This window comes from Gopherus flavomarginatus, chromosome 1 (genome assembly GCF_025201925.1).
Source record: "Gopherus flavomarginatus isolate rGopFla2 chromosome 1, rGopFla2.mat.asm, whole genome shotgun sequence".
NCBI lineage: Eukaryota > Metazoa > Chordata > Testudines > Testudinidae > Gopherus > Gopherus flavomarginatus.
In genome coordinates, this window is record NC_066617.1 from 189,542,449 (window position 1) to 189,565,953 (window position 23,505).

Consider the following 23,505-nt stretch of genomic DNA (forward strand, 5'->3'; position numbering starts at 1 on the left):
GCATGGCTTTTTACAACTATGATTTACAAATGGGGGGTGGAGGGGAGGCTGCCTTTTCTTTTTCTAAAAAAGGCACACATAGATCCTGAACTTTAAATAGCACCTACACACAGATTTTGAAAAGTGCTTAGCACCACACAGCTCCCATCCAGAAAAACGGATGCACCCACACGTATTTGTAATAATTATGGAATTCTGTCAATTATTTCTCTGCTGTGTCATTAAAACCTATTCTGAATAGCACACAAAAGCATAGAAAGAAAAATTACATTAAAGGAAGGTTAAGGATGTGTGACAAACTCACAGGAGCTGTGAAACTGACAGTTCAGGACTTGCCATGATGGGAAAATCTACCTCAATATCACCCTTTTTGCCCTTCATTTAGATATGTGCAAAAAACATCAAGGGACAGGTCCTGAACTCCTTCCTCTGCAAAATTGTCTCCTGAGGTCAAGGAGCATGTTGCTTGAGTAAAGACTGGTTAAACACTTGGTAAGAACTTCAGATTTGGGCTCAGATCCTTGATGGTATTGGTGCCTAAGTTCCCAGATCCTCAAAGGGTATTTAGGTGTCTAATTCTCATTGGGAATTAGAAGCCACTGGGAGTTAGGCACCAAAATACCTTTGAGGATCTGGGTTTTGGTCCCTAATCCTTAAATATGAACTTCCCTACTTTCCTGTGGGTTTTTTTTCAGAACCAGAGCAATTCAAATATTCTCACATATTAAAAGAACCAGCTTGTTTGATTTTTAAACCCTCCCTAAACTTATTTATCTAGTGGGATTCCTTTTTAAAAAATGTTTTATGTAAAACATATCTAGGCTCCGGTCCAACAAAGTGCAATGCAACTTCTCATGTTAGTAAAATCACACACACGCTTAAGTGTTTTTAGAACTGAGCCCTTAGAGAATAGAGGCATTAAATACCTATATAACTCTACACAACAGGAAGAGGTGAGTAAATTGTGCCTCAGAATGATACTACATATGTGACATCATTTCTTGATGCTTTTAAGAGTGGTGGAGGGCCAGAGCAACTTATTCCCCCCACTTTGCAGGCTATCCCTAATTACTTCCTTGCACACTTTCTACATCTCTCACACACGGGACAAATTGGTTTGATCCTTCTCCCAATGCAGCCAGTAGTAAAATTCCAGTGACTTTACTGAGAACACAATCAGGCCTTTACATCCCTTGTTATCAAAACATAGTTTAATGGTGAAGGAAGCTGTGAGAAAAATATTCCATCAGCTAAAGCTGTCAGTGGGGTTGGTATTAAATAGTAACCCTAAGTCATCACTGTCAGAGGCAACTGTCCTCCAAGCTTGCTCAGTTTTAGAAGAGTGAAGAAACTTTTAAAACCAATCTGCTAGGTTTTACTGCAGTGATATCCTTGACCACAGGTAATGACCAACAATAAGCTAATTCTAAGAAAGTTTAAAAAAAAAGAAGAGTTTTTATTACTTTTAAATGAGTGTTTCAAGCATCATTTTGATTCACCTGATTAATGTTCAGAGCAAACTCATCCACTGGAGTTGTAATGTTTCTGCAAGCTTCCCTACAGCAAAGCTTAGCTATTAATTCAGTGGCATATGTCAGCTCAGCAGAGCAAGGTCACTCTTCTCCTTCAAGGGGAACCTTTTTAGAAATAATAAAACTGACAGAAAGTTCTTTTTTGCATGTTTTATGTCACCTGAGGTTGAGTGCTGCAGTTAATATCACAGAGCTTATAAACATTCTCACCTCAGACAGCCTCTAACTCCACCAGAATTTTTGAACCTAAACTTTTTTTAAAAAAAGTAAGAGAGTGAAGTTTTACGTGGGGCAAATATACAATATGTGATCCTAAATGAGTAAAGAATGAGTAAGTCTTTTCTTAGGATGTTTGGAGGAGAAATTTTGGAAGCCACTAGCATAGTGCTAATGTTGCAGTTTGCATTTTTCAGACTGGTGCTTGGAAAGAAAAATGTAGGATTAAGGGCTTTGTCTATTAGAATCTAGGGATCTTTCAACCTTTGGGTACAAGGTGGGGAAATTTATTTCAGATATTATTGGATCTCTGTTTCTAGTTCACTGAAAGCTGTTAAAGCAGATTGTAAGTCTATAAAGGTACGTAATATATAGGAAAATACCAAATTAACTGATTTATTGATAGTATTGTTTTGAAACTTAGGCATTAATGGAGACTTGTTAGTAGTCTGTTATGACAAATAATTGTATTTAGAACCAGTTTACTGACACACAAAAAATAACTGTAAAGCATAATCAAATAAAAAAGACTTTAGTCACTGCTAACAAAGGGCCCAATCCTGCAAAGAATGTTACACGGTCAGACCCCAGGGCTTGGATGGAGCTCCTTTAAAGATCAGAACCTAAAACAACTGAAGGATAAGACACATTGAAACATATCCAACCAACAAGCCAAATTTGTCCTTTGATTATATTCACTCAAACCTACTGAGTACAATTTTATTAATAAATCTTTAGCAACATTAGCTGAAACCACTTTTATGGGTTTGAGGGCAGAATTTGGACCAATATTTATTATCAGTCACTGTTAATGTTAGAGTTATCGCAAATCTATATGGCAATCAATTTTCTTTATTTTACCTAAGAAAATGACGAAACAAACCAAAAAAAAAAAAAAAAAAAAAAGACTACACTTTGCTACTGAAGTCTAATATTTGATTACTGTAGAGTGAAGGCCAGATTATGTTTCATTGTAATGGCATAAGATTCAATGATACACTAATTGTATGTGGTACATGTTTGCACGTGATAACATGCTTTGAACTTTGAAACTGATCATTGAGAACTGGAGTTCATACACTACATGTTAGGCTTTGGATCATTAAGCAGGCTCAGAAAGAACATCCAGCTAATAGCATCCTAGTAATTTAGCACTGCTTAGGAGCATTTCTTGGCATGAAAGATGCAATAGGTTTGATTCTGGGCAGCTTGTAATAAACTAAGTACTACAGCTGCAGTCTCATGAGGAAGTCTAGTCTAATTGAATTAGTTACACCATCCTGATTCTCTCCAGTAGTTTTTACATCAGAACTGCACAGATACACACAAGAGCTCTTCTGGGTAATGGTTGGAGCCAAAGGTACGGGTCTCTGCTGAGGGGGATGGAGACACCCATCTATCTGTGGTTGGAGACTCTCTGCTGAAGGGGACGGAGATACCCATCTGTCGCCCTGACCGTTCATCCTGGGAGGTATGCTGCCTGCCAGGGGCCCATATCCGAAATGTTACAGAGGCATTGTCGAGGATTATCCGGCCTTCTGACTACTACCCCATGCTACTCATCCATGTGGGCACAAATGATACTGTGAGGTGTGACACTGAGCAGATCAAGAGTGACTACAGGGCTCTGGGAGTACGGGTTAAGGAGTTTGGAGCGCAGGTGGTCTTCTCTTTGATTCTTCCTGTCGAAGGTAGGGGCCCAGGCAGAGACAGATGCATCGCGGATGTGAATGCCTGGCTGCAAATATGGTGTCGCCAGGAGGGCTTTGGCTTCCTCGACCACGGGATGCTATTCGAGGAAGGACTGCTAGGCGGAGATGGCGTTCACTTTTCGAGGAGGGGAAAGGCCTTATTTGCACACAGACTGGCTAACCTAGTAAGGAGGGCTTTAAACTAGGTTCGATGGGGACAGGTGAGCAAACCCCACAGGTAAGTGGGGAACAAGACCTGGGAGATGGGTTGGAAACAGGAGGGAGCGTGGGCTATAATGGCAGAGAGAAAGGAGGATCAGGGCAAAGCTGGGAGGCAGGATCAAACCAGTATCTTAGATGCCTATATACAAATGCAAGAAGTATGGGTAATAAGCAGGAAGAACTGGAAGTGCTAATAAATAAATACAACTATGACATTGCTGGCATTACTGAAACTTGGTGGGATAATACACACGACTGGAATGTTGGTGTGGATGGGTATAGTTTGCTCAGGAAGGATAGACAGGGGAAAAAGGGAGGAGGTGTTGCCTTATATATTAAAAATGTACACACTTGGACTGAAGTGGAGATGGACATAGGTGATGGAAGTGTTGAGAGTCTCTGGGTTAGGCTAAAAGGGGTAAAAAACACGGGTGATGTCGTGCTGGGAGTCTACTACAGGCCACCTAATCAGGTGGAAGAGGTGGATGAGACTTTTTTCAAACAACTAACAAAATCATCCAAAGCCCAAGATTTGGTGGTGATGGGGGACTTCAACTATCCAGATATATGTTGGGAAAATAACACCGTGGGGCACAGACTATCCAATAAGTTCCTGGACTGCATTGCAGACAACTTTTTATTTCAGAAAGTTGAAAAAGCTACTAGGGGGGAAGCTGTTCTAGACTTGATTTTAACAAATAGGGAGGAACCTGTTGAGAATTTGAAAGTAGAAGGAAGCTTGGGTGAAAGTGATCATGAAATCATAGAGTTTGCAATTCTAAGGAAGGGTAGAAGGGAGTACAGCAAGATAGAGACAATGGATTTCAGGAAGGCGGATTTTGGTAAGCTCAGGGAGCTGATAGGTAAGGTCCCATGGGAATCAAGACTGAGGGGAAAAACAACTGAGGAAAGTTGGCAGTTTTTCAAAGGGACACTATTAAGGGCCCAAAAGCAAGCTATTCCGATGGTTAGGAAAGATAGAAAATGTGGCAAAAGACCACCATGGCTTAACCACAAGATCTTGCGTGACCTACAAAATAAAAAGGCGTCATATAAAAAATGGAAACTAGGTCAGATTACAAAGGACGAATATAGGCAAATAACACAGGAATGCAGAGGCAAGATTAGAAAGGCAAAGGCACAAAATGAGCTCAAACTAGCTATGGGAATAAAGGGAAACAAGAAGACTTATCAATACATTAGAAGCAAGAGGAAGACCAAGGACAGGGTAGGTGCACTGCTCAGTGAGGAGGGGGAAACAGTAATGGGAGACTTGGAAATGGCAGAGATGCTTAATGACTTCTTTGTTTCGGTCTTCACTGAGAAGTCTGAAGGAATGTCTAACATAGTGAATGCTTACAGGAAGAGGGTAGGTTTAGAAGATAAAATAAAAAAAGAGCAAGTAAAAATCACTTAGAAAAGTTAGATGCCTGCAAGTCACCAGGGCCTGATGAAATGCATCCTAGAATACTCAAGGAGTTAATAGAGGAGATATCTGAGCCTCTAGCTATTATCTTTGGGAAATCATGGGAGACGGGGGAGATTCCAGAAGACTGGAAAAGGGCAAACATAGTGCCCATCTATAAAAAGGGAAATAAAAACAACTCAGGAAACTACAGACCAGTTAGTTTAACTTCTGTGCTGGGGAAGATAATGGAAAAAGTAATTAAAGAAATCATCTGCAAACACTTGGAAGGTGGTAAGGTGATAGGGAATAGCCAGCATGGATTTGTAAAGAACAAATCATGTCAAACTAATCTGATAGCATTCTTTGACAGGATAATGAGCCTTGTGGATAAGATAGAAGCGGTGGATGTGATATACCTAGACTTTAGTAAAGCATTTGATACGGTCTGGCAGGATACTTATAGATAAACTAGGAAAGTACAATTTAGATGGGGCTACTATAAGGTGGGTGCATAACTGGCTGGATAACCATACTCAGAGAGTAATTATTAATGGCTCCCAATCCTGCTGGAAAGGTATAACAAGTGGAGTCCCGCAGGGGTCTGTTTTGGGACCGGCTCTGTTCAATATCTTCATCAATGATTTAGATGTTGGCATAGAAAGTATGCTTATTAAGTTTGCAGACGATACCAAATTGGGAGGGATTGCAACTGCTTTAGAGGACAGGGTCAAAATTCAAAATGATCTGGACAAATTGGAGAAATGGTCTGAGGTAAACAGGATGAAGTTCAATAAAGATAAATGCAAAGTGCTCCACTTAGGAAGGAACAATCAGTTTCACACATACAGAATGGGAAGAGACTGTCTAGGAAGGAGTATGGCAGAAAGAGATCTAGGGGTCATAGTGGACCACAAGCTTAATATGAGTCAACAGTGTGATACTGTTGCAAAAAAGCAAATGTGATTCTGGGATGCATTAACAGGTATGTTGTAAACAAGACACGAGAAGTCATTCTTCCACTTTACTCTGCGCTGGTTAGGCATCAACTGGAGTATTGTGTCCAGTTCTGGGCACCGCATTTCAAGAAAGATGTGGAGAAATTGGAGAGGGTCCAGAGAAGAGCAACAAGAATGATTAAAGGTCTTGAGAACATGACCTATGAAGGAAGGCTGAAGGAATTGGGTTTGTTTAGTTTGGAAAAGAGAAGACTGAGAGGGGACATGATAGCAGTTTTCAGGTATCTAAAAGGGTGTCATCAGGAGGAGGGAGAAAACTTGTTCACCTTAGCCTCCAATGATAGAACAAGAAGCAATGGGCTTAAACTGCAGCAAGGGAGATTTAGGTTGGACATTAGGAAAAAGTTCCTAACTGTCAGGGTAGTTAAACACTGGAATAGATTGCCTAGGGAAGTTGTGGAATCTCCATCTCTGGAGATATTTAAGAGTAGGTTAGATAAATATCTATTACGGATGGTCTAGACAGTATTTGGTCCTGCCATGAGGGCAGGGAACTGGACTCGATGACCTCTCGAGGTCCCTTCCAGTCCTAGAGTCTATGAGTCTAGTAACCATTCACACCCCTGTTCAGTCTCTCATCTCTGCTGCAGCCACTCACAGGGCTCTTGTAAGCCTTGAACTGATGATCCTGTTACTGCTGCTCAGGGAATTTGGTGAGAACATGAAGGCAGAAAGAATCCTATTTGTCTGTATGTGAAAATGAGCAGAGCAGCTACAAAAGCACCTGCTGGGCAATCTGCAGAGAAACAGTGCACCTATGAGAAAGCTCTCACATGGCACAGCACAGTGAAGTTTCCTAAAGCGTGTGTTAGTGCAGCACTCAGGTATTCACCTGGCAAGACCCTTGCACACTATTGCCATGCACTGGCTGGGTGCGGAGGGACACTGATTTACTAACCAATAATTTGCTCACTCCCATTGCCTCTTTTTCTCTTCATTCACATCCGCTGTCTGCACAAGTCTTATGTGACTTTCATATGCTGCATCCACGGTCCTCCAATACTGCACACAGGCAAACAAGCCATGGTCTGTGTGACAGGCAATAATCTTGTACAAAAGAAATAATTACAGAGATGAGAGCTTGAAGAAGAACATGTCTCACTAGGGGATGTCAGCAAAGTCCAGTTTTGCACTTGTGATTAGAGCCCCCCTCGCGATTGCTTTGATTTAGATTAGCCACTTACACCAGCTTTACCCAGGCTCTGAATCACTCAGTTCAGTATAGATTTTTGTTAACTGTGCCTCCTTTTGGCTCTCAGCTACACCCTTTTTTACCTTACACTTCATCTCTCAGAGCCAGCAACACTTTTGCATAATGAAACAGCTCAGCAGTGCAGATTGGGTGCAATTCAGGAGTGATAAAGCTGAACACCCACTTCCCACAGGTGCAGCTGGCTACATATGGTGCAACGCAGCAGGGAGTTGACCCAGCAAGTTCCTTCAGTTCTCTCAACCACCCTGTCATCTCAGCTTCACGTATTTACTTTTTTTGTTGTGCTGTTGCTAAGTGAAGTTGATTTCTTCATCTCACTACCCAGGATAATGGTCTGTGACAAATCTCTGTCTCAAACATAATGAGAAGGGAACAGTCTCTTGTTTGTAGTTTTCCCTTCATTTAACCATGACCATTCTGTTGGGTGGCACTCCTACAATAATCTGTCAGGTTCAGGAAAGCAAAAGAAGTCCTAAAAAAATTTTTAAAAATCCACTATAGTATTCCGTGCTGTAGGATCATCTCACCCTACCATTGAGTGTTCCAAAGCATTAATCCTGGAACATCTTTTAAATGAGATCAGCAAAACCCAACAGAGGGAATTTCCGCTTCCTTCAGCACCAGATGACCAGGCCATCCAGTCACCTCGTGAAGCTGTAAGTGAGACCGGCACAGGACGGGAGAGTGGGACTGCCTCGTTGTTCTCAAGAAAATGAGAATGCGACTCAGGTATGAATGGAAAGAGAAGGCGGTGGGTCGCTTGGCTTCTTCATAAAGGTGACATGATGCTGTATGGCATCAGGAGGTCCCTCCATATTTCTTCTTCAGTGTAGAGCGAAGGCTGACCTGTCTGCATCATACTGGGTGTGGCACATCCCCCAGCAGCGGAGATTCACTGCTAGAGAAGAGTAGCAGGCTCTGACTCAACACCCACCTTAAAGAGCTGTTCCACCTGTTAGGAATGGTGTTTAGTCAGAATATGGCAACTGATATTTTAAAAAAATATATTTTGTTTCAATTCAAATGTGAATGATATGTGAAGCCCAGGGGCCGGCCCTTATAGTCAAAATATATTGTATTCAACCACTCTTTCCTCTTTCTCCCCATCCACGGAACAAACCAAGGAAAAATGCAGAGTAACAAAAGCTACAGAATTGACAGGATGGGGTATATTATGTATAATAATATAAGCAGCTAGAGCAGCAGAACTGGTGACAGCAGAAGCTTTAAATCTCCAGCATTTTTGCTAGAGTCTGAACTTTAGCGATCAATCTCAGGAGGAGGAAGAATAATAATAATGCTTCTAGAAGGGAAGAAGAGATGAAGAAAGAGAAAAGGTAAATGAAATGGGAAATATTCCAGGTTGCCCCTCTGAGAGACAATTTGGCATCTAGTGATAAACCTTCTACCTCTTATAACACACACTCCCTTCCCCATATATTTCTATAGCCTTCATTCATTTTTGTACTACTGATTGTTCAAAGACTTTTTGCTGTGTTGTTGATACAACCTTGAGAATGCACGTCAGCTCATCTAAGTCTTGGTCCACAGCAAAAATGCTTATGTTGCCAGTTTGATAAAAACAATAATACTGCTATTAGTAGCCAAAGCAGCCCTGTCCCTTCTTCCTCTTTCTCACTTCACTTTCAAAAACCACAGTTAAGGAGATGATGTGAGGACAGAGTGACCAGAACCATTCGACTTGCTACCACTGGTATCACCTGTCATTCCAATCCAAACAATCTGTCATAGGCTCAGGAATGGGTTCCATACCACTTGAGTCAATTATGTAGGAGGATTAGCAATATTACTCACATGGAGACTGTCCCCCTAGTTCATGGGGATTCAGATCCCAAAATAAAGTCCCTTAATGAGCTCACTTCTAGCTAGGAAATGCAAACGATAACATCTTGTGTGGTAGCAAGCTCTGCACAGCTGAATATGGATTGATGTAGTTACACTACTTATCGCACACTAGTTTCTCTTCTTGACTTGAAGAGAGCAGATCCAATGTAGAGAGACAATGCACAGCATAGTCATGAAACATTTTTATCAGCTCATGATGCCAAATCAATACGTATAATAACGGATGGTGTTTTTGGCTAATACATTCATACCATTCCATCTTTGCTTAAACTTGGCCATCAATTACTTCAGGTCTGATAACTGAACTATGAATATTCTGACACAGATTACTGGCAGAGCACTTTCATATACGAAAAACTGTAAACCACATCATCTGCTTCCCCAAAACAGACAATTCTTTTCCAAGCAATTACTTTCCAGGTATCAGACACCTTATTCACATTTGGTTCAGAGGTATTTGGCGTTACCTGAAAATACAATATTGCAATTAGTCAAACACTCTATACAATTAATGAAAGAAAAACAGATATTGGGGCAGATCTTTAGTTGGTGTAAATCCATTGACTTCAGTAAAGCTAGCTCTTTTACATCAGCTGAATATCTGCCTTCCCTGTGCTTATGAGGGTGTGCACATGTGTATGTTTGATGGAGAACCCAGTTTTCAAATATGGCCCCTTTAGAGCATCCAGGCATGTGGTATGGACATTCTGACTGGAGCATCCACATGGGAATGTTGGACATACCAGGGCCTTATTATCTCATCATAGGATCAGAGTAACTCCTGGAGTCTTACCCTGTGGAGAGAGAACAACACCTCAGGGTTTCTAAACCCATCTTGCTCCTGGACAAACATCAGGGAAAACAACTTGCTAAATATTCCTCTGATGAAAGACGAAAAAAGTCTGTTGGCTGTGAAAAAAGATACTTATACCAATGCCTGACAAAAATTAGAGATAAAAGAAGTAAAGGCTTTGGCTGTGGAGCCTTCCATGCAAGCAAGAAAAAAAAAATCACCAATGGTTCCCTCTAACCTTGTTCTAGGTTTTATAAAGCCTGAGGGAAACAGGAAATACCCCTCTGAAAGGTCACCTGCAATCTTCTGTATACACGTTTATGTATTTGGTTATTTGTAGAATACTTTTTACATGAGCCTCTTTTGATAAGACCCACTGTAAACCAAATCCTTAAAATTACATCCCAGATGTCCTCTCTTTCTGGTTACTTTACAGAGTTCAAATGTATTTTGACAAACAGTCTTTCCACAAGAGGCAACACAGTAAAGACCTTTAATGACAGAACTGTGTGTTCCTTTTGCCTGTGAGCATAAATTTGAATAGCAGTTAGTACTTCTCATCAGTTCATCACCCCTCATCACTGTTAGAATGAAATGCAAATGAAAACGAACACCACTTCAGTCATGGTTGTGAAAATTAGCATCCGTGACATGAGCAGGGGCTCATTTATGCACTCGAAATTTTGAAAAAACATAAAAACTTGCTATTTCCACAACCGTATCAGGCTGTACCTTTGAACCAACATTAAAAAACTGAACTTCTACTACTCAAGGATAAACCCTAGTTAATATTCATTAACTCTGAACAATCTCTACACTGCAGACCTTAGTCTACAGAAGTTCTAGTTATGACTTGAATTATTCTGGGCGCTAAGGCTTATTGCACCTTTATTTTGTATTTTCTTTTCTCTCATCAGTATTCCCCTTACGGAGTGCTGCTCAAACCCCCGTAGGAGAAAAAGCAGCACTGGGAAGCTTGCTTAACATCTGCCCACACTACAGGCATGATCCAGCAAACACTTATGCAAATAAATATTTCACCTTCTAAGGGACTAGTCATGTGAGAAATGAGTCCACTCCTGTGGGCAAACTTATTTATGTAAGTGTTTGCAGCATTACTCTCTACGTCAAGAACACATATAAAGGGTAAAATCCTGGTCCTACTGAAATCTCTGGCATTGACTACACCAGAGCCGGGATTTCAAGAAAAATGTATAAGGGGGGAAACTATTGGTGTGATATAGTGCTAGAGTACAATAGCTTTACAGTAAAATATTTTAGTTCAGATCAGATTGGCCATGTTATTTCATATGTACCTTTCGAGCTCTGAAAATTAATAATATCAGTGTATCCTGCAAACAAGCTCACAGGGACTTTATTAAGCAGTTTGAACAAATGTTGAGACAAACAGGGAAAATATATTCTTCATGATTCTGTGTGGTCTCACACCTTGTGTAGGTGGAGGTTCAAGTACCACATAGGTGAAGCATATTTGAAAACAGAATGAAACAACAAAATGTCTTCAAGCTTTAACACAAAGCTAGAGCAGCTGTAATCCTAAATAAATATATAGGACAAAACTTGCTTCAACCAAGTCCAAAGGAAAGGGTATAAGGTAAGGCTCGCTTCAGACTGGAGAGGAAGAAAGAGGAATCCCTTCATTCTCTACCTAGCTGTATACATTTCAGAGGCAGAGATGGACCAGTTATGGTCCACAGTTCTGTGCACTTTACAAGCTATATTACAGTACAGAATACACACACTATCTTCCCCTTGTGCTGTCATGCACACTTGGGCAAAGCAAGTACAGAGTGGATGTAAAACACTGCCTAATAACAATGCTAGCATTTTACACTCATGTTGCACACATTTGTGAGACTGCACATGGTGCATGGCATTGGAATGTCAGGTCCTGTAGAAGCATTCTGATGAAATTATCCTTCCTTCCCCTGCACCAGGATAGCAAACACAGCTGACGTCTGACCAGTTGCACGTGAATAGCCCCTTGGCTAGGTTTGGCAGAGAGTGGGTCTGTGCGTGGGGAGGGGTGGGAATCAAAATCATGATTCTAAATGACTGAAAGATCACTTCAGAGCACATACAGTTGGTGCCTACTAAGATTATAGCAAAAAGTTTGAAGGAAGTGATCAAAACCCCACTGAGGTCAGTGGAAAGACTCCTGTTGACTTCAGGGTCCAGGCTCTAAACAAAGCCCTTTGTGATACCACGCTCATTCTCCCTGTCTGGGGACAGGCACAGGGGTTGCTGGTGGGAAAGTTTACATAAACCTGTAACTGTGTCACTGAAACACACTCTGTAAAGAGCATCCACTCACCTCCCCATTAGCTGCCCTAAAAATAACTTCTTTGGTGGCAGTAGCTGAAACTCGTGTGGAGAGGAGACAGAGCTGTCTCTACAACTAGCCCATGAAGTTCACTCTCAGAGAGATCACTTTGACCACAGAGCTCAGATCTTTCAAAGCTAAATGCAAACCACCATTTTTCTTTGCCGTAACCTGCCCACAATGTGACATTTTAGAACAGCAGCAACACAAAATAAACAAAGTCCAGTCCCCACTGACTAGAGGGAGGCGGGGAGAGGGAGTAGCGAGAGAAATGTATTTTGGTAGATGCACTTATAATTATGGACTCAGATACCATAGTGATAGGAAGTCATGTAAGAACCTAGACAGAAAGAAATTAGATATGTATGGGCATGAAAAAAAATATAATGAACCTCACAACTGTAGGATCCTTCTACACTCTGTTGTGTATTCTGCAATATTCTGAAATTTTCTAAGGTTCAGTTTTTAAAGCAGAAAATATCAAGTTTCTGGGCCAGATCCTCAGCTAATGTATAATGGTGTAGATCCAGGAAAGTAAATGCAGCTATACTGATATGCATTAGCTGAGGATCTGGCCCTTCCTCTTACCTCTTTAGAGATCACCATCACAATGTAACCTGATATTCTATTACACTACTACATAGACTTGCAGAAAACTGTCACAGAACGCAGAAGAGGTTTTCCTTAAACTTTCAAAGAAAACATTCAGCTTTGGGATGAGACCAGATACAAGACGTGACATGACTGTTCATTCACGTTACATAGAATATATAGACTGGGTGTATTATGTAAACACACACAGCTTGCTTTTGACTGTGGGAAAGTAGTTCATGTTGCTTCAGTACTACAGGCATCCCCTCTATATAACCCAGAAAATAGCAACCCTAAAAGTAGATTTTCATAGTGAACACTTATCCACACACACACACAACCTGATGTACATCTCACTACAGGTTGGGGGCCAGCTGCCAGAATCTTTATGGAGCACTTGCTTGGCCAACCACCTCTATTAGCCAAGCATAGGGGCAGCTGACTGTTTAGAGAAGGCTTTCCACCTCCATCCTCACATGATTTCTCTTCACCAATCTAAGTCTATACCATATATTAAACATTCTTCATGGACCACACATGCATGATACATTGAAATAAAAATTTGAAAAGGGAATTGTGATGGAAATTTTGTAAATTAATGTGCAAAAGTAAAACGATGACAAATGTGACTGGCTGTAATGTGCGTAAATGGACATAGACTGCTGACTGGGTAAAGCATGGTAACCAGGAAGATATCTAGGGAAATCCATTATGAAATTTTGTAAATTTTGACATAAGCCATTGACTTGCATCCTGTACATTTCCCAACCACTCACTGAATAAATTAGGTAACTATCTTGCTTAGAGAGAACAAGTTACAAAATGCACTATGACAAACAATGGTCTAGAGTTAGTTTGTTCTTTTTCCATTCTTAATACTATGATCCTCAGATGCTCAGCAAAATGCTTCCATTGAGAGACATCCACACAATGGGGCCTAATTCTTCTGAAGTTCTAGAACTACATAGTATCACAGAAGAGGTGATATGTGCGAACAGTATGATTATACAAGGTGTTACTGAGTTTCTGATATAAATGATAATGTAAAATTCGTTTGATTTGGCAAATAAAATGAAAATAAATGTATGGACTCTTCATTCTCATTAAAGTGATGTAAGTCTACAACTTCTTGTTTGCTTGTTCACTGTTTATTTATTTGTATAGCAGCATAGATGTTCATGGAACTCTTTAGCAGAACAGGTCAACTGAAACAGAGAACATGGGTATCCATTTAATATATTATTATATTTATATTGATCACTAAGAGCCTTTGTTCAGTGGTCACCTATCCACATTTTAATTTGGACTGGATTCTGCAATCCTTTGCCATGTGGAATCCATGAGTAATTCCAATGAAATCAATGGGACTATTTGTTCAGAAAGTTACCATTCTACAGAAGTGAAGGGGGTCGTGTTTGGACCTTAATGAATATATCTGAGAAGAAAACCAAAACCATCCATAAATGAGAAGGAGCTGATTCTCTTATGCTCATTTCTTATTTTAAGTCATGTGCCATTTATTTAAAACTAGCTGTTCATTACTTTAATTCACTGCCTATAAAATGCATCACAATAATTTAACAGCATAAAAACAAAATGTGAATCAGGAAGGGCTTGATCCAGAGATCATTGAAATCCATGGAAAGACTCTCCTTTACCAAAATGGACCATAAATCAGACCGTAGAACTGGGGGTGTCTCACAGGAAGGGCAACAATGAATAAAACAGAATTTTTTTCTGATGTGCAAGTGTCTTCAATGAACTTTTAGGACTGAGTGTTACAAGCTGAGGCATATTCCCATGCCATGGGGAGTTAGTTCTACATGCTAGCAGGCACCCTACTGAGAGCAGTGAGATGTTGGCCTGGGCTTGTAGTAGGGTGACGAGATGTCCCAATTTTATAGGGACAGTCCTGATATTTGGGGCTGTCTTATATAGGCACCTATTACCCCCCATCTCCGGCCCGATTTTTTATCTATCTGGTCACCCTGGCTCGCAGAAGCTCTTTGCTAAAATTCTGGCACTACCAAATTGAAGTAAAAGGTAGATATTTCAGATTTTGTCTCATGTTTCACATCTGCTAGTGATACTTTCCTGAGACCCCGGAGTAAGTTATTTCTGAAGACATTTGATTTTTTTACTTTGGGAAGGGCCAGGGTGCACCCAATGACAGGAATTGAAGCTCAGTTCCTAGCTCAGGACATTCCCATACACCCTACAAGTGCCTTTAATCTCCCTCCTCAAACTTCAGATTGCAGAAGTTGAACAATGTCATATATTATCATTGATTTAGCATATTTTTTCAGGCTGAAAGTATAAACATTTCCAGCAAAGTGCAGCCGACTAAAAGATTGTTTGCCAAGTGCTGTCTCCTTCTTTAGTATTATGAAACAGCAATTGTGTTTAAATGGGAAAAAAATAATACATCTGCTAATCCTTCACCCCTCCTCACTGTTGGCACATACTTTCCTGCTACATCCCTCGTTTATTACGGGCTGAAGAGAAGACTCATGTGGGAGCTATTGTCAAAACAGCAGCAACACATCAGTAGGCAAACAACACTAGGCAAACACTAGCAGGACTCTTCTGAGCAGACACCTCCAAATTTTGCTTTGTCCCTTTACATTGTGAATGACAGTTCCATAATGAAGATTCCGTAAACTGAAGACACTAAACTTAATGTATACAAACTGAGCCAGGAGATTATAGTAATGAAGCACAGATCAGTGTATTAGGAGTTCCTGAGGCACTATCAGTGTTACTTAACACCAGATTTTCCTGTTCAACCTTTTCATAGATGCTACAAAGCGTGCACATTGGACATGATTTTTTTAAGTGAATGACTGATGCTCAACCCTTTCAAGCACCAAAAAATACCTGCTCTGCAAACTAAGTATCTCTTTTATTATATAACATTCTCTTACCTTTGGTTTTTGACATTTCTCCTTATCCGACACATTGGAAGTTTTTCTCTTCAACATTTTAAAATTTAGATTTATCCAGATTAGGAGCGGTTGTCTGACTTTACCCAAACTAAATGCAAGAGTGCAGGATATACAGAATACATATCAGATAAATGTTACTTCCTCATTCTAGTCAGGATGTGACTTCACTCCTTTTTAGACTTATGGGGTGGGGAGGAGTATGGGGGGGGGAAAAGAAACACCAACCATCAAGGCAGCACCAGCCAAAGGAATGAACACAAGCCTGGGAACCAAGAACTCCTGAGTTCTCTTCCAACCACTATCACCATTAGATTTTAATAATAATGGAGAGCCTGCCTCTCCCAGTCTTCCTACCCATTCTTGTGGCATTGCTGCTTGTATCATTCCTATACAAGCAGACCCAGAGTAGAGTGGGAGTCACTGCTGCTCTGAAGCTGAGGTGACATTTTTCCCCAACAGATTTGAAAAGCAACATGATGTGTGGCCCAGCTGTTCCCCTAGCTCCCCCATTCCCTCTTGGCCATGTGGAACTGGTTGCCATGTCAGCGGCTGCAGAGAGAAGAGAAGCAGCTACATGGGGGTTTGGAGGGAAGGAAGAGGAGAAATCCCCACAGCTACCTTTGCCTTTTGCGTGGGGAAACCTCTCAAACCTTTCTCCACAGGATTTGGACTTCCTAAGGCAGCACTTTCAAGTCTCTTGTTCAGAAGCACCATCACAGACACTATGAGGAAAGGAAGAGATGGGACAAGCAAATCTGACAACAGACTAAAAGAAAGAAAATAAAAAATTCAGGAGAGAGTGACATGGGGGATGGGAACCAGTGGCCCCTTTTTAAGCCCTTTAAAGTCAGCTAAGATGCTTAAAGAAGAAAAGAACCACAGAGTATCCAAACCAACATCTTATTTTATGTTTTCATTTTAACATAATTTACAAAGGAGACAGAATAAGGCAGCAATATCTCGGGGATAGCTGACTGGACTGCGAATCGCTGCCCAGCAAAACTTGAACCCATGCAAAACTCTGCTGACTTCCCGTTGAAAGTTGTAAAAGAATCTGAACAAAAACCTCTTGTTTGGGCCACCCATATCTTCAACAGAATCTCAACATGAAGCTTTTTGGTATATATGGATACGCATGGATTTTTTGAAACTTAATTGTAGAGCTGGTCAAAAAACAGAATGGAATTTTTATTAAAATTTAGTTAAAATGTTGATAATGAAATTTGTCAAAATTACAAATTTTGAACATTCTCAACTAGCCCTATCTAATTACTTGGTTGAGTTTTATTTTAATAACAAACTGGAGATAGCTGGTCACATCAGACATCTTCTGGGTCAAATAAAACCTTACAAATCTTTCGAATCCGTAAGCAATGCAGAGAGCTTAAAAAAAGACATGGCTTTGTTCTTATTTGTTATCCTTTTACAGATGGGTTTGAATGAACCTGAAACTTAAAACAAATTAAAAGGCAAGAAACTATGTAAACTGAAACCAAGGAGAATGTTTGTTAAAACCCAGCAAGAGATGCACAGCTTTCATATAAAGGGCTGCCTTTCCCTTATTCCTGTAAAAGCACTTCTAATGTTTCTGATGCATGAATGAGGAGAGGAATTAATAAGGGTGGTTATTATATTTGCTCAAATGTCCTCTTTCTTACTGTTTAACAATCAATGTAAGACAGCTCAGATATCAATTTTTAGATGAGTTACCATTTAATTTTGTTATACCAACTACTGTGTCTACATATGCACATTTTAGGAGGCAATGTTAAGTTTGGGTGGCTGGTATGTTGGATAGGTTGATAACATATGATGAAAGATTCTAGCGAAATGGGCAAACTAAATGGGTGGCTGAAGTGTTCCTTTCCAGGCAGGTTTTCTTAACAAGGTGTAGAATTTCTTTGAAGACAATGCAATGTCACTCTTGGGTGTTAGCTGGACTCCAGTGAAATGTGTTCAAGCTTAACAAAATACTTTTGTTTACAAGTTTTAAATTCAGAGTTGCACCCACTTAAAAGATAGGGGGCAAATTCAGCGCTGGTTTGTTTTGTGTCAACAATAAAAAACTCTAAGGGATAAATTTCCCATCCTCATACATCTGATAACAACACCCCAAAAGTCCATTTAGATTTAACCATATTACCATAAGTATTGAATTTACCCTGGTAATTCAGTAATTACATAATTACGTTTGTAGTAATTAAACCTATTTTTCTTTATAAATGTATTATTGCATTGCATTTCTCTTTAATCTTTTAAACTATATGCAAACTTTAGGAGGAAATCATACTGCATTGATCATTAGAATGCAATTCTGTCCATCGTTAAAATCTTCAGGATGAATAAATGGGAACTTGTCTAAACAATAATATGAGCTTCCTTTTTATAGCATATTGCTTGTTAAACCGGAAGAAAGAAGGCATTTCACGAAATATAGTACCCACTCAAATCTATTTCTTCTCCTCATTCACAGACCAGAAAAATTATAACAGCGTGAAGGCTGACCTGATTATCTTCTTGACCATGAAAGGTTGATACACATGCTAGTTTTAGAAACTGCCAAAGGAGGAAGAAAATCCAGCAAAGGTAACATTAAATGCACTTAATTTAGTAAACCAGTAAATTTAAAAGAGGTTCCGTTTGAAATTAAAAACAACAGGTGGGGAAATAATAGCATACTTCATGATTTATAGCAGTGGTCCTCAAACTTTTGTATTAGTGACCCCTTTCACACAACAAGCCTCTGAGTGCGACCCCCCTTACAAATTAAAAACACTTTTTATATATTTAACACCATTATAAATGCTGGAAGCAAAGTGGGGTTTTGAGTGGAGGCTGACAGCTCATGACCTCCCATGTAATAACCTCGCAACCCCTTGAGGGGTCCCCACCCCCAGTTTGAGAACCCCCGATTTATAGCCTTTTAATTTCAAACGTGTGTTGAAAGGAAGGGTGGCTGTCCCAAACATTATTCTCAAACCTATGTTATAGATATGATTAAAAGAGTTGAAAATCCTGTCTACTCAATGATACATTAAGAAATGTCTTATCCCATACAAAATATATGATGACTTGTGAAGCAGTATAGTGAATTCAATAGGAGCTGTGACTACTCAGCCTCTTTAAAAAATCAAGCCCTTAATATCTCAGATTAGGCATCCAAAATAAGTGGACACATTTGAAAATGTTGGTGTTTCTATGCAGTCTATTGACTGACTTACCTCGTCTTAACAACAAGAAGCAGTGAGAAAGCAGCTATTTCACTTGCTTAAGTCACAGTCAGAATAGAGTGCTACTCTGTTGCACTCACACTATGCAAAACCCCGTGAAGAGATTTCTGGTCTCAGTGGAGATGGCTGAAATGCCATTAGTTTCATTCTTTGTCAGTGGAGTGACATTGGCATGCAACATGGTAGAGAAAACACCCAAATCCTCTACTGAATCTCAGGTAAGGGGCCCAATGCAAATAGTAGGTGCTACCCAGGAAAGCAGGACGAACACTGATTCCTGACCCAGGGAGCACTGCCTTAGCATGCTCCCAACCTCTGCTAGCCTAAGTGGGGAGTGAAGTATCAAGATTCTATGTCAAACTTCAACCCCACATGGTAGCCCCATGCACTAGCTGGCCAGGTCAGCCACTCTTTTGCAACATCAGTTTAGAATCAACACCAGTTAAAGAAAAGATATTCTATAGACTATGATGAGGGAATGATTCTCAAAGAGAACAGATGCAGGATGTTCCACAGATACCTTTTTTTACAGCTTTGAACTGCAAAGAGCAGATTTTTCTCTCTTTTTTTCCTGTTTCTTTGAATCTATGCCTTCCTGCTGGGAAAACTCCAAGTTAATGAGATGTGGGTTTGTGTTTTGAAGTGTACAGCCACAGGCTGATCCAACTTCCCAGTAATGATTCCACACTTGCAATTTCTGAAAGATTAATGTACGTCACTGGTGGTTTTCCTGTGTGATTATTTGTAATCAGATCACTGCTTCGTGGGTGTGCAACAGATAACAAATCAATCTGCTTGGGGGGTTCTGGTGTGGCTTTAGGTAAACATAGGTACAGCAGAGACCTGCTAAGTATATATGTACTTTTAAAAGCTAGAGTGAAAATGTTCATGTCTAGGACATCTCAGTAGATTACATTAGTGAATTCTGGGATTATTAATCAACTACAGGAGTTTTTCATATAGGTAAATTGTATGATTATACAAGAGTTGGTTTATAATTATACAAGCTATTGCATAGGTTGTCAGAAATGTCTTTACAAATATATTGAAAGAATGAGGACCCAAGGCACTGATACACTGCTTGTATACTCAGTAGGTAAGCCACAGAACAACGATAATATTTTAAATAGAAGTAAAAACATTCAGATACTCGCTGTTAATCTAATACACAAGAGATAGCAGGTTTCATTCTGTAGCTTGAAAAGCAGCTTAATGCACAAGCACTAGCAGTGCAGTTGGGGATTTTTCAAGGTACCTACAGCATGTTGCTTGCCTGCCTATCTCTGATTAAAATCAAGATCAACAAAAAGTAAATTCTGATTACCTCTAATGCACAGCCTGCTGTCAGGAAACTCTTTGTAGTTTGAGCCATCTTTTACCAGTAAACATCTCATGCTGAATTTCTGCAGTCATGTCAGAATGTTAAGTTGCCAGACTGTCACATCATTAGAACTGCTGTTTAAATGCTAACATGAAAAAGAATAAATGGAGTAAACACTCCGTAATCTCTTGCAGAGCTTTAATGGCATTTGGCCTAGATGAAAGATGGTATTTCTTCTTTCCCCTCACATGCAGTTTCAGGTGGGTGAAATTCAAAATTTGGACAGTCACTTTCGAATCATGTTAACATGTGGACCCAGTTAGCTTCATCAAGAGTATAATAGGGGCCAGAATGTCTCATTGGGCCAGGGGAAATTGGGGAACAAATATAGAGGTCCTGAAGGGAAACCTTAGGGATAGCCAAACTCAAAGAAAATATTTAGGCTGAGGTTTATGGTTTATTATTGTTTTTGAGTGAAATCCCTTGAAGAGATGAGTTAGGACACTAACTCAGAATGTTCTCTGTATGTATAAATATCTTCTGTCTGTGTGTTCCATTCTATGCATCCGAAGAAGTGAGCTGTAGCTCATGAAAGCTCATGCTGAAATAAATGTTAGTCTCTAAGATGCCACAAGTACTCCTGTTCTTTTAACTCAGAATGTGTGTGTGTTCTGTTGAGTAAGGGATAGTGATGCAGGCTAGTAACACAGACTGCCTCTCCCCTGCATCCCCAACAATCAATCCGGGGATTTCATTTTTGGTGCCAATTTCTCTTGATGTGTCCAGATTGCTCTTCCTGTTGCTTAATGCTTACTCACCCCACCCTAGCCCTAAATCCTTCCCTTGTTGCACCCATTTTGTGGCTCTGCCCCTGAACACCTGTTCCCACACTCCCTCCTGTGTATCCCCTTCCTGCTTTCCCACTCTCCTATCCGTCTCTCAGAGGCTGTCCTATGTCCCTCATCTTGCTGATGCCAGGGAAGAAGAGGGCAGAAAACAGGTTTGGAAATGACTTTTCCACATCTTTAGTGGCTGAACTAAGTGGGGCACAGCTGGAGCAGCTTTTGCAGCCTTGGTGTGAAGGGAGGAGGCGGATCTGCTGTTCCTTTCCTCCAACCCTGTCTGGCTGGTAATCAGCTAAGTGTGGAAAACAAGTGCTTCAGAGACATAGTCAAGAAGAGTCAGCTGCAAGACAAGGCTCTTTCACTCAGGAAGCAGCAGGATGTCTTTAAGCCCGTGATCACACAGCAAATGTAAAGAATCACATTTGTATGAAGTAGCAAACCCTTATGGTTTTTTGTTTTTTACACCCCTCCCTCCCACCCCTTAGAAGAACAGTAGGGTTGCAAAGTCACGTATTCAAAAGTTGGGAAATGCCAGAATTAAAGTAGCTTGTGCAACCTTGATTTGATTCCCTGTTGTATATGTATTCATACAGTCTTGAAGTACCTGATCACATATTTTTTCCCACTGAACCCCTGCCTTATTGAGGGCACAGGGTGGACCCTCTCTGGGGATGAATCAGAGTCGTGCAGTGAAGGAAATGGTTGTTTGTAGGACCCCTGTCTCATTATGGTAGAAGCTGTATAGTCAATGAGGCAGGAAGCTTTAAAGTACTTATATGGCCCCACATCAGTGAAATATATGACTGTCTCAAAATGTATAATGTATTTATTCTCACAATACCCTGTGAGGAAGGGAAGTGTTGTTATATCCCAATTTTACAGATGGACAGTGGAGGTGACTTGAGAAGAGAAGAAGTGACTTGCCCGAGCCATACAAGAATTTTGTGGCATAGCTGAGAATTGAGCCCAGGCCTTGCGGGTCTTAGGCTAGTACTCTAACCACTGGAAAACTGGTCTCATGGTTAAAGATTTGAATACTGCCATGAAGAACTGGATTCTCATCCTGCTTCTGAGAGAGTTCCTATGTGATGCTGGACAACTCACCTGAACCAAAGTCTTCAATGACGGTCACTAATTGTTTGTTCCTTAACTTCCGGGTTTAATTTGCAAAAGTGCTGAGCATTCCCAGCTGCAACTGAAGTCAATAGGTGCTGTGCTTTGAACATAAAGTGCTAGGTAATGCTAAGTACTCTGAAGAAAAATCCTCCCTAGGTGTCTCAAATTGGTCACCCAAAATTAGTGGATACTGTTGACCTTTTCCACCTGCACAGATCCAGTTGCAAGACTGGAGCCTTAAACTGCAAACATTTTGAGGCAAGGACTGTCTTGTGAGGTTGTAGAGTAGCTAGCATCATAGTTGGAACTAATGGGTATTACTTCAATATAAATGTGAAATATTCATTTTTCTAGAGGGTTTTCTCAGTATTTTATGTTCTATTGAGGATATTTTATAAAATGAAAAAAATGCATTAAAAACCACTCCTGAAAATCTAGATATAAGAACCAATAAATGCTTTAAAACAAAGCAATAGCACATGATCTTAAATTATCTTAACTTTCCGCACTCATGGGCTGTCATTACTTCTTGTTGTGTAAAACTGAACTTAATTTTAAGTAGAGCTGAACTAGAAGTTGCAACATTTTCTGATTAATTTGGTTCTCTTCTTCTCGTGAAATATATGCAATCAGATTATTATTTCCTCAACCTCAACAGTATTCAGTGAATTTTTTCCACACATTTATTTGATCAACCGTTCTCTGAATTTTAGCAGTTTGAGCTACCTTGATTAGTTATGATTGATCAGCTTAATCACAGACTATTGCTTCTATTCTCACAGTGGATGACAGTGCAATTAAACTTCCAATGTGAATATTTGTGTGTGCAAATCTGCAATTTGCTTTACATATGTATTAGAGAAAACAAATTTGATAGTCTCTTTCCTGGCACTGTTTTTCAGTTGATATTTTTCTGTCCCTTTGTAAACCAAATGCAAAGCCAACAGCATTCAAGTTACATTAAGAAATTAAACAAAACGAGTTCACCCATCCCTACTAGGAATTAAATTTGTCTAGGCTTAGGAGGTTCTCAGAACAGCAACCCTTCTTTCACTAGAAGATCTTTATGCATATTAATTATACAATATCCATTAAACTGGTGCCCTTACACCAATGTTTCTGATGTTATATAATGTATATGGAGATATACCTATCT

The 23,505-nt window shown here is 40.1% G+C and overlaps 1 protein-coding gene across 3 annotated transcripts in view; it reads right to left on the reverse strand.

Moving 5' to 3' along the window:
• SAMSN1 (SAM domain, SH3 domain and nuclear localization signals 1) overlaps window positions 1-23,505 on the reverse strand; it is a 147,674-nt gene that overhangs the window by 25,657 nt on the left and 98,512 nt on the right. The window contains exon 1 of one of the 3 annotated variants that reach the window (XM_050958434.1): window positions 15,817-15,925. The exons of the other annotated variants lie outside the window; for them this stretch is intronic. Coding sequence (XP_050814391.1) covers window positions 15,817-15,873 — 57 coding nt within the window. The 5' untranslated portion in view covers window positions 15,874-15,925. Of the gene's footprint in view, window positions 1-15,816; window positions 15,926-23,505 lie in introns of those variants that run through there. 3 annotated transcript variants of the gene reach the window in all.